This window comes from Taeniopygia guttata, chromosome 15 (assembly GCF_048771995.1).
Source record: "Taeniopygia guttata chromosome 15, bTaeGut7.mat, whole genome shotgun sequence".
NCBI classification, from domain to species: domain Eukaryota; kingdom Metazoa; phylum Chordata; class Aves; order Passeriformes; family Estrildidae; genus Taeniopygia; species Taeniopygia guttata.
In genome coordinates, this window is record NC_133040.1 from 5,107,132 (window position 1) to 5,119,516 (window position 12,385).

The window sequence follows — 12,385 nt, forward strand, 5'->3', positions numbered from 1 at the left end:
ATTTTATTACCTTGAACTGATGTGTGTCCAACTCAAAGCAGGAGAGGAGAAAATAATGAAGCAGAGTCTGAAGGAGCTGTGGAGCTGCAGCGGAGTGCATGCCTCAGACTAATAAGAAAAGGTGACCTAGAAACCCTGATTGGCAATCACCACTCTGTCGGAAGCCTGCAGTAATAATCCTCACTCTAATTGGATTAGATTGAAAATGAAAGGGTTTTTTCCCCCAACAAATACCTGAAATTAATAACCAGCTCAGGCCTGGTGCATCAGTTACTATTATGAAAAAACCTGAGAATTAAATTGCTCCCTAGGTACTATATCAAGGGTTTACAATTTCTCCTTTGCAATTCTTTTGAGAACACTGAAGGACCCTCTGGGGCTGCAAAACGACTGATTTAAAAGATTTACAGACTGATTTAAAGATACAGACTGCTTCCTCTAGAAGTGAAGTAGTGCAGCAGGAGACTTTTGTACTATTACTATGCTTTTTAAGAGGTTTTATTAATTTAATGGTGCAATTCTTGCTAGCATTCAAAACCTCCAGCAATGAATTTCCTCCATAAACATTGCTAATTTCTGAGAACTGAGTGAGGAATCCAAGCTTTGAAAATGAATGTCGGTGGTTCCCTGTAGGTCATGGCACTCTCCTCTTTTGGTATCAGGAAGGGTGGGACAGGACAGGACATGGACCAACATCTGTCTGATCAGCGGCTCCCCACAGCCCCACTCAGAGACAACACAGGAGCTCAGAGGAGCTCATGGGAGCACAGACTGGGGAGTTCTCATAGACCCACTTAACATTTCCAGAGTGTTCAGAATGGCAAACGGAGTCACCAGGACCAGAGATCACCAGGCTGGAGCTCAAAGTGACACAAGGGAGCCTGGCTGGAGGCTGGACATGGAAATGGGAGAGCAGAGATGTGATGGCTTCAGTGCATTAATTTTGTTTCCCGACACTTGTGGTTTCTGTTGAATGGCAATATTTTCCTGTATCAAAAATTACCATTAATTCAGGCACTGCATGTATCCTGTTCCTTTAAAAGCACTGAGAATGGACACACACTGGAACACCCCTGACTGCCAAAGCCAGGGTTAAATGTTCCTGCTATCAGAACTGTGTTGAACTCAGTCAGTGACAAACCTAAAAGGTTTAAAATACATTTGCAGGTTAAAGCAGTGTCAATACAAACAAGCATTTTAGTTACCCAGCTTTAGGCATGGGCTTGACAGACCCATTTCCTCCAAGGCTGTACTTACTTGTAGCCATCTCTGATGAAAGTGGCTGCAGGTGGCAATGGAAGTTGTTCAATTTTCGGAGGAACAGCCCAAGAAGGCCTGAAGATGCAGGCATCTGGAATCTTCAGAGGTAGGAGGCACTGGCTGGGCAGAATCTTCAGTGGAGCAAACAGGGAAGAGCCCACGAAAGGTTGAAATGATGGAACTTTGTGCACATACGAAAAATCCTGTAACATCCAAGTGACCTTGGTTACAACAGTGTGGTCATGCTGCTCTTTAAATATTTTTTAAAATTAAAATCTATTGTACTGTTTGAACCCTCTAAAATTACTACTTTCCCCCCCAAAATTAACTATATTTATTCTTTTTACAAGGCATTCAAGAGCAGTTCCTTCAAGGAAACTCAGCTGAGGCTCCCTGTTATCCCGAGATGCTGCACAGCTTTATGGCAGGAGGTTTCACAATTGGATCAAGCTCATTTCAGACAAGCTGTGCCTGAAACATGAGTAGTGCACTATGAAATTTTCACACTACCTAACTTTTAGCACCTCATTTAGGCACTTAAAAGATTGATCTTTGCAAGACTTCTCTATTGACAGTGGGGAGAGGCTGTCACAGTGTGAGGAACCCTGAGGTGCCTTGAGGCAGCCTCTAAATAACCCCCACTGTGGGGGTTCACATCACTTTAGCAATAACAGTGCACACTTTGCACATGCCAATCATTGCACAGAGTATTAAATACAAATATCTAAACAATCCAGCAAACACAGTATTAACTATCAGTGAAATTCAGCCCAGCTGGGCTTGCAGTGACTATCACATTTGCTTGCAGCGAGTGATGACAAGAACTTCAGCCAGGGTTTCTATAGCTATTCCAGCTCTTTCAGGAGAACAGAATTAGTCCTCTTGAGGCACTACTGCAAAGTAAAAATCAGCATGAAAACAGTAACAGCAGTCTCAGTATTTAATATCTCATCAGAGCTTTGTATTTTTTTCCCTTGCACCTTGTCAAGCATTGAGGGATGAGGAATGTGTGGCTTTCTATCTCCAGCTGCAGAATGCTCAGCACAAGGAATCTACTTCCACGTTCTCAGAATGATCAGCAATGGGTTTAGTGCTTGTTTCCCCCACTGGTGTGTATAAGCAGGTGTGACACACAAAGAAGCAAGTCAGTTGTGCTGTTGGAAATGTTCTCAGGCAGAATTGAAGTAAGTATTTTAATACTCCTGCAATGGCTGTGAGGGAGATTAAAATATCTTTGGTATCAATGATGCCCTGAAATCTGTTCCCACTCCAAAACCTTCAGCTCAACAAATTCCAAGACAGACCTTTTTTTTTCCAGGCCCAAGTTATCCTACTCTTAAACAAACAATTTACTGCACAAGGAAAAGAAAAAAAACCAGCAAAGTCTGTGGCAAGGCAAAGTCTTACAAACATTATAAAAAACTTATTTCAAACTCCTGTAGTGGCATAACAACTTGTGGATGCACCAACTCAAGATGGGCAATGGAGACTGTCCTGGAGCACTGAGAAGGCCTCCAATGTGCCTCCAAGTGAGAGGGAGGAAGGGGAAGAAGGGGAGGAAGGGAAGGAAGGGGAGATCTGGCAGTATCAAAGCAGACTTGCCCCCTGTCCTGATATCCAGCTGGGTTATGCCATCAGGAGGGATACTGGGAATTCCCTCCCACATCTGCAAAGCCCCTATCTAAGCTCCCTGCCAGCTCAGCCCTTGGCAGGAGAATGAGCTGGGAATTCTGGGGTCTGATTGGACACACTGGACTGACACAAAAACATGGGAGCACAACCCTGGAATGCTGTCCCACATGCTGTCCTGCTTCCTGCCAGGGACAGGGACTCCCTTCTCTCCCAGGGACAAAATTGAAAGCTCCTGTGGAAGAAGTCAGTCACCCTGTGGGATTTGCCACGGCCTCCCTTGCAGTCTGCCTGAGGGATGCTGTTCCTGCTGGCAGGAAAATGTCCTGGTTGACAGCTGACCACATCATTTACACTGAACAAAAGCATCCATCAGTATCCTCACACCAACACACAGCCACTTCTTGTCCACACAGCTGCAAGCGTGTCCCTGGCTCAGCAATGCAGATCCCTAAAAATCAGCCCTCAATCAATTCCAACATGGGCACAAAGGAGAGGGAAGGAGGTGGTGCTGGAGAGAGAGATGGCTGCTGAAACAGAAGGAACAGGCTGTGGCACATGAGGGACAGAGTGGGTCTGAAGGAGAATTAGGCTAGACAGTCAAAGGATGGGGACTATCAGGAAGCCAGAGATAGAGGGGGCATCTCCCATTTTATTCCCTGTGTAGAGAACAGCTTGCTGCAGAACAACATGCTGTGCATTTCCACACAAAAAGTGCATTTTTAATTAAAAAAAACCCTCAGGCTGTATGCATGGAAATATGGCAACAGTACCTTCTGCCAAAGGTGACAAAAGGCAGCCCCAGAAGTTCAGAAATGCAGGACACACAAGCAGAATGATTTGTGCCCTACTCTTACCCTGTGATGGAACAATGACACAACCTATGTGTATCAGTGCTGATGCTGGGTCCCTCCATGGGATGCTATGGAGAAATGGCCACACTGGGATGTCACAAGAACCCAGAGTCCCCAGCTACAAACAGCTCTTTACTGAGACACTACAGGACTCGAGAGAGGAGGAACTAGGTGACATTACCTGACCTGTGTTATACAGAAAGTCAGATAAGAATGGTCCCATCTGGCCTTAAAACTTGTGAAGTAACATCAGCTGAAGAAGAAACAGAGCAAGTTCAACCCCTGGGCTTTCTCAGAGAGTTTCAACCCTAACCAAAAAAGGAACATTTCAGAGAGATAAAGGCAGCCTTTCTACATGCACCACTTTATCCCACTGTGTGCCATCCTGGCAGCAGGGAGGGGGGCACAGCAAAGGTGCCATACAGAAATTATCTAAAGAAATACATCATTTAACAGCTACTTAGCCACAAGTGTGGAGTTTTTCCATACATTGACATTCTTTCTATTAGGCCCAGGGCTCATTTCACACACAATACTGTTTGTTTCCTGAGAACACCCAGAACCATTAAAAACATAAAATTACAAAATGCCTACAGTTAAATCAGCGAAACTATTAAAAAACTCTTCTACTAGAGAAGAGTATTTTTCCAGCTCCAGGCTGACAGGTTCTTTACAGAGCTCCAGCTCACATTTGTTAGTTGCTACAAACACTACATGTTTGTAAAATTCAAAGTGTACATTTGTAAAAATCCCATATTTGTGGCATGTTACCTTAATTTCTTCAGGTTTAGGGCTACCTAATCCATCCTCCACCTCCATTTTAAACTCAGCCAGCTGTGTTGGAACCATGTTGACCATAGGACTCTCCATCATTCCCAAGGCAGTCACAGTTTCTGAACTTATTCCATCTTTGTAACTCATCACTGGGGAGAAGGCAGGGTGCTGTTCTAAAGAGGGTGGTGTTGGGAACATCCTTTGGAGATCTGCCACAGCTGAAGAGGATGAAATAACACAGTTAATCATTCAAATAGAAATTCTCAAGGAAATTCAGTAAAACAGAAGAGATCAATTCACTGTTAGCTCTTATTTCATTGGTTAAAAACTAGCAAAGCTTCTCCAGACTTACTGGGGTTTTGACAGCAGTGTAAGTGTAGGCCAAATGTTAACTCCTAGGGATAAATTCCCCAAATTCCTAGGGATACTCTGCAAGGTTATTGTTCAGCAGAAACAACAACCTGGTAGATGGACAAACAAATGTACAGTTTACCAGCAACTAATAAATCCTTCGTAACTGGAAGGTGAATTGACATTAACACCAAGCTCTCCTCAGCGACTCTTTCTAAGGAATCACAGAGGAGTTTCCTCCCTTTGCCAGAGATGACCTAGCCCTAAACCAGGAGGCCTTTGGAATTCATGTGCCCTGAGCTGGATTTCTCCACTCAGGCACTGTAGTCTTGTCTGGTCCACAGTAACACAACTCCTGCCACAAACATGGGCAGTTCTGCCCAGGAGCAGACTGCCAGGAATCCTGAAGTTCCAGTGCCAGAGAAGCCACAAAATTATCATTTTCCATCATAAGACATTAAGCCAGGAAGATCCCTAAATGACTTCTCAGGAAATGAACATGATTAAATCATCCATTGTATATTTTTCTTCTTTAAGCAGAACCAACCCCAACAGAGAGGCTCTATACAGAGTAATGCAATCAAACACAAATCACAGCAAAGTCTTGCATGTTCTCCCCAGCTTCATTCTGCTTCCTTCCAACTACAGCTTCCATTATTATTTTGTGTCACATTCAGCATAAATGCTCTCTTTTCCTGTCTTGAATTAGGACAGATCCTCTCTGGACAAAACCATCAGTGGTTAACTACTCTAATTAGAGAAGGGTGAATTCCCACAAGTGCCTCCTCTTAGATACTTCTTTGGACAGATTTAATGCCCAATCCCATTTCCATACCCAAGCTGATGGGACACAAGGACACTTATACTCAATTACATCTGTAGCCTAAAGACTATGGAAAATTCATAAATTAATACAGATGGGTTTCTGACTGGTAAACACTGTGTTGTGGAAATCCAAACAGGTAAGAATTACTGTTCTCAAAAACAAACAGAAAAAGGCAGAAGTAAGTGATGGAATTAAAATTATCTATGGACTATGAATACCTGCACTAACAGTACATTTGTGTAGGATGCTGCAGCCTCAGGATGTGTCTCCACTCTGCCTTAACAGAGGCAGCCCAGCATGGGATGCCTTTGTGCTCACACAGCCAGGCTACTGAACTCTTTAGACAAAGGGATACCACTTAAATAGGGGCAGTCCTCTCAAAATGCAGTTCTTTTGGTAATAGCTGTCCAAGCTGAACCCAGTCCTTCACAATCTGGAGTAGCAGAGTAAACAATGGGCTATGAATTATTCCCACTCTGTCCATATTCTTTTTTCCCCCACTCTCTCAGTATCTGAATTTTTAAAAGACTTTAGTCTTGTCCTGATACAGGATAAATCAAAGCTGAAAAGAAGTTAAGCGGAATGGAAGAAACTCTTTTCCACCAACATTAGTATGGAATACAATGTGCAGGCTGGCAGCTGGATTGGCTCCCTCTGTTTCTCAGCAGAGGGAGGTGCTTTAGGCACTGGAGAGGGGACAGGGAGGAAGGTTAAAATGAAGGGTGGCCAGTAGGAATTTATGATGCTGTACAAGGCAATTCAGCTCCCCACAGACACTGCTGTGCCTCCGCAGCTGGTGGCAAGGCCACAGCTACAAGTGGCGTGTATCTGTTTAACTTCGCACTACATCATTTTCTCACCTCCAGCTCACTCCACTTAGCAAAATTCTGCAGTGCAGATTCATAAAAAAGTTTAATTACAAAAAATCCCCCAACCCTACAGCAACAGGCAACTATCATCATTCATTTTCATGTGTGTCATGCTTGAAAAAGCCTTGCATATTTTAAAAAGCTATGGATCAACTAAACCTGTCAAAATTCAATCTCTGTATATTTCAGACTTCTACGTTTGAGTAAATCAGCAGAGCTTTTATGGGTCCATAAAACTCTGACTCATCTCCTTCAGACTGGCTTTTTTTCTTCACCTCAATTTGTTCTCATTACCAGCTGAAGTTAATGAGAAGGCATTAAAGAATGATTTGCAGAGAGATTGGATTTCTGCTTATAGTGGCCACAGAAATCAAACACTCTCCCTTCTCACCACAAAGTAATTCGTAATTTGATTTGTTACTATTACACCAAAAATTCTCACCTTCCTCCTGTCCCACAAACACAGACACATTTCTCCTTTGTCTCAAGAGAAATGCTACCTACCCCCATAGAGATCTGTTCAGGCTGGAAAAGCCCTCTGAGATCACTGACTCCAGCCACTCCCAGTACTGCCAAGGCCCCACTGACCCATGTCCCCAAGTGCCACATCCACAGGGTTGGTAAGTCCCCAGAGATGGGGACTGCAGCACTGCCCTGGTACCTGTGCCAGGGCTTTACAACCCTTTCAATGAAGGAATTTTCCCAATATCCACCCTGAGCCTCCCCTGGCAGAGCCTGAAGTCGTTCCCTCTCATCCTATCCCTGTTCCCTGGGAGCAGAGCCTGACCCTCCCCAGCTGCCCTCTCCTGTCAGGTGCAAGAAATGCGGGAAAGCCCTCAAACCTCAAGAGTACAAGTTATTTTTCCAAACAGCTGTTGGCACAGTCCTTAGAAAAAAGCCCTATTGCTTTAATCTAATTTCATACAATTTCAGAAGCTTCCTGCACTCTCATAACTTCCCTTGTCCATGTGCAGAGCCTGCAAAAGCATCACTACCACAACCACCTATAAAAGGTCCACACTATGCCTGCAGTTAGAACCCAACACTTTGATTTTAATCATGTACTTCCAAATCAAGATTAAACCAAGAAGGTGATTTTAGTTTTAATTTGTCAAATGTCTAATGCAATTTTCTTCCAAGACAGGCTGCACCATGATGGCCATGGTTTTAAATTCTTCAATTTTGTTGAGTAGAAGGATTAACACTTAAAACAGGGACTTGGTAATGCTGGAAGCGCCCAACAGTGAGCAGAGAATAGAGGGGAAAACTTCCAAAGGAAGATTTGTAACAAACCCCTCCCATAGTTCCACACTAAGACAACAATGTCAACAGAAGAGTACCTCATGTATCAGCAGGCTCATTAAAAATCCATGTCTGTATTCCCACTGCCCTCATTAAAAGCTGGCAATTCCAGCACAGGAGCACCCTGGGTGAGCCCAGGGCGTGGGGGTGGGAGCTGTGCAGCTCTGTACTCACTGGGCGGGTAGGGAACCGCAGTCCGGCTGTCCTTGCCCAGCGGCCGCTCCTCGGAGCCCGCTGCCGGCAGCTTGGAGGAGCGCAGGGCTGGGGACACGGCCTGCAACAGCAAACACAGTCAGCACAGCCTGACACCTCAGTGCCCCCACACAGCACTGACTGGCTGCTTCTCCCCCACCTGTGCCCCCAAGGAATCTGGATTTTTTCCCCTCTTTCAATACTAAAAACAAAAAGACATATTTGGCTGTCTATGTATCCCCTCATAAATTGACACATACATATAACTATGTATTTTTATAGTTCTATGCACATACAAGTTATATTCAAAATGCTTGAAATTCATGTGACTGCTCTATTTATTTCTCTGTTTGGATTACTCCAAAGTAGTAATGGGACTATGACACTGAGAGTAAGCCCAACACAGGCAAATGTTAAGGCAGGAAAAGCCTTGGGGCTGTCCAGGGCAACTTCAGAGAAGAAATTTTTTATTTTGACAGAACAGTCTGGTAGATTTGCATATTAACTGTGGCATATGAAGTGCAGTTTGTGTGGAACCACAATAAGGAAATTGGTGCACTTATAAAGTCCTGCCAAGAACAAGGCATAAGACTTTTAAAGATTTTAACTACTAACAGTCACTTTAAGACCACCTTCTGTATCATTATGATTGTATTAGATTATGCTTAAAGATAGTGCCTATCCAGATCTTTGCAATTTACCACCCCTCATAACTGATATAAATACGCATTTCCCTCTGTACTTCCTAACATGCAACAACTATTTCTCTTTGCACTGAAATAAAGTGCTTGGAGGAATATGAAGGAACATGACTCAGAGAATTACAGGAATCAGAATCCTGTAAGACTGAATTTTTTTTTTTTTTGGCAGGTTCTCAGACAAGGTAAAAGAATCCATCACCAATTAATAAAACTTGGCTCTTTTCCACCAAAATTGTCAAACAAAAGGTTCTGACTGAAGTCAGAACTGACTGAAGTCCAGGACACAGAACTAGATATAATGGATTTATAAAAAAATGGCATTGCTCTCCCTATGGAAGCTCCTTACAGCCTGTCCAAGCAGGACAGATCTCCCGAAGGATCTCTCTCTTTGCCAGCAAGGAGCAAAACTCCAAGCTAAAATCCAAGCCTGCCTACCTGGAAACTCTCTCTCTCTCCCCCATCTATTAGGGATACTCATTCCCACTAGGAGTCCGTTTCTTGGCCTACAGAACACCCATCCCCACAAGGACTCACCCCAAGCTCATCCTCGTCGGAGTTGTCGAAGATGTTGTCGAGGTCGTGCAGGGACGGGGCCAGATCGGTGACCTGGGTGAGGCTGCCGGAGCCGGCCCTGCCGGCAGCGCTGTCCTGCCGCGGGTCTGCAGCACGAACGGGAGCACAGTCAGGGACCCGGGAGCGCGGGCAGGGACACGGGAGTAGGGACCCGGGAGCAGAGGCAGGGACACGGGAGCAGGGACCCGGGAGCAGAGGCAGGGACACGGGAGCAGGGACCCGGGAGCACGGGCAGGGACACGGGAGCAGGGACCCGGGAGCACGGGCAGGGACACGGGGGCAGGGACACGGGAGCAGGGACCCGGGAGCAGAGGCAGGGACACGGGAGCGCGGGCAGGGACCCGGGAGCAGGGGCAGGGACCCGGGAGCAGGGACCCGGGAGCAGGGACACGGCAGCAGGGACACTGGAGCAGGGGCAGGGACACGGGAGCGCCTCTGCCCCGCAGCACTGAGCACTCTGCTCTGCTGGAGCCTTGCGGGCTGAGCAGCAACCACCGTGGGTCAGCTGAGAAACAAGGAAGGAGCTGCTGCTGTTAATTTAATAGTCTAAAAAATATATCGTTTTTATAAAAAGGACAAGTAAAACCAAGTTTTTTCCAACCTGGGAGCTGCCTGTATCTCTGATGTTATAGACAAAAGTTTAGATGTGATTTTTCCCTCCAGATGCCATGGCTTATAGGTATTTTTACTTTGCAGACCTAATCAAAGAGCTTTAACTCACCAGTTTTAGGAGCAGAACTGAAAATGGACATGGCATCTTTTCCGTCAGGAACTGATGTGGAATGGCCTGTTGGGGGGATTTCCTTGGAACCAATTCCATCTTCTGACTATACAAAAAATCAAAGAGATTTTATGGCTATGAATTTAAGCAATGTAAGAACAAATGTTTTCTTATGTCCAGCCAGACTCAGGGATCTAAGTTAAATATAAGATTTACAAAGGATTCCATGGACATCATTGAACTCTGACAGCCAGTCCAGGTAATTAACCACCTCAAATTCTCCAGGAAAAAACATCTTTTAGAATGTTTGCTTGCACAGCCAAACACCAACACCAAAGCTCCTTAAAGGATAAGATACATAAGGAGCATCATACAGGTGACAATATAAAATAATATTTTTTTAATTAAATATAAATATATACATGTCTGATTTTGTTCCGCGGAACAGACTTGTGTCTTCCAGAGAGCTGAAGAGCAAACACTGTGCACTACAGGATAAATCCCACAAGAACATTAATGCCAAAGACTGGATTTACACCTTACCTTGTTCTTTTTCAAAGGATCCTTCTCAGCCCCAAGTTTGCATTTTTTATTGACAGTGAAACTGTATTTGATGTCTCCATCTTCGAAGGTGTAAGGATCACTGGTGTCTCCCCAGCCTTCTCCCGGGGGTTGTAGTAGAGGCAAGGGGTCAAGATAGTTCAAGGTCTGCACTGGTTTATGCTCTTCCAAAATTTTAAACCGTTTATTAGGTTGTGCTAAGAACCTGAAGTGAAAATAAAGCCAACATGAAACAAAACCAGCATGATCTGCAGCTGTCACACAAACACAGTCCATGGCTCACTCCGTCCCCCTTGATCAAGTAGAAATGTGTTTTTCCTCAAATAAAGCATGTATTGGATACATTTAAACATTAAACACCTTACTGTATTAAGACCTACTTTGGGACAATGAAACAAGAATCAATTTTTTCACTGTATAAATGAAAACACTGTGAAGTCCAGCCTTCCCAGGCTATGTTTTTCAGGCTGAAACCCTTTTCAGCCAAGCAAACTCCATTGTAATTACCAAACCCAATAATCTTTTAACTCAATAACTCTTCCTCAATTAATTTTTCCTAACCATTTTCATTAACTACTCTCTCTGGTGCATTTTTTAAAATGCATTATCAAAATGCTATATAATTTTTAGGCTAGCATAAAATACAAAAATAGGTTACAAAAAGATTGATCAGTTCTTGCAGTGTCCAACAGAAAGCCAGATATGGAAAAGGCCAGCATCCTGCACTAGAGTGTTTCTATTTAACTATTTGGTGCTCTCTGCAACATCTGTGGTGGTGAAGCCTTAGCCTTTCTCAGTTGAAAAGCGGACATTAGAGTTTGGTGATGATTAGAACTGCCCAGCTCCCCTCTCAGTGTGCCCTCTCACCTTTTCAGTGCAGTGCTGTCGGGGTTGACCTCCATCCTGCCATCATACCTCTCACACGGCAGCTCCGGCGGCCGGAACTCAGGATCGTCACTTGAAGGGACACTATAGGCCCTCCACACATCCACGGCCTCGTTGCTCTGAGTTATGCCACAATACAAGGCTGTCTCACTGACCTCTGCCATCAGAGGTAACCTCTGTCCCACCAGGACTGTCCTGTCATCTAAGCTGGGCAGTGGCTGCAGCTCCAGCCCGCTGCCATAGAGTGCTGGGTTCACAGGAACGGAAGGGGGGTCCAGGTTCTCTGCCTCCTGACCTCTGGGCTGGGGGCTCAGGGTGGGAGGCAGAGGGGAAGTGGGGGAATGGGGTGAATCCATAGGATTCATATTAATTTGCTTGCTTGCATTTCTAGCAGGTAGCGAGAGCGGCTTCTCGTATTTCCTGGAACTGGGGACTTCCAACGAGGACTCCATCCCGGCCAGTCCCAGCTTCTGCCCGGCCGTGTCCTGCTCCATGCACAGCTCTTCAGTCATCGAGGGCCGATGGTGGAAGGGCATCAGGGGCCTTTTCTGCAGCTTCTCTCCCTTGTCCTGCCGCTCGGTGGTTTTGTGCTTTGAGGAGGCAGGAGGGGGCAGTGCCGAGGCCGCCGCCGTCCCCACGGTGAAGCCGGGCTGGGGCAGCGTTGGGGGCCGGCCCGAGGCACCGGTGCAGCGCTGCTTGAACACCTTGTGCCTGGAGAAGGAGGAGAAACCACTCACTGCATGCTCTGGGCAGTTACCGACCCCGAGGGAAAGCAAACCCAAAGAACAGCACTGAGAAACCTCCTGTCTGCTCCTGATCTTTTAACAGGCTTTTAATTTCTGCCTGATGGAGGAAGTCTGAATAAATACTTTGAAATTTTCAAAACA

The 12,385-nt window shown here is 45.3% G+C and overlaps 1 protein-coding gene across 1 annotated transcript in view; it reads right to left on the reverse strand.

Annotated features, from left to right (window-relative positions):
* MED13L (mediator complex subunit 13L) overlaps positions 1 to 12,385 on the reverse strand; it is a 168,229-nt gene that overhangs the window by 24,927 nt on the left and 130,917 nt on the right. Inside the window, exons 10-16 of the mRNA XM_030286081.4 lie at positions 11,481 to 12,209; positions 10,596 to 10,818; positions 10,053 to 10,158; positions 9,293 to 9,417; positions 8,040 to 8,139; positions 4,515 to 4,735; positions 1,258 to 1,463 (exon numbers count right to left, since the gene is read on the reverse strand). Coding sequence (XP_030141941.4) covers positions 1,258 to 1,463; positions 4,515 to 4,735; positions 8,040 to 8,139; positions 9,293 to 9,417; positions 10,053 to 10,158; positions 10,596 to 10,818; positions 11,481 to 12,209 — 1,710 coding nt within the window. The remainder of the gene's footprint in view (positions 1 to 1,257; positions 1,464 to 4,514; positions 4,736 to 8,039; positions 8,140 to 9,292; positions 9,418 to 10,052; positions 10,159 to 10,595; positions 10,819 to 11,480; positions 12,210 to 12,385) is intronic.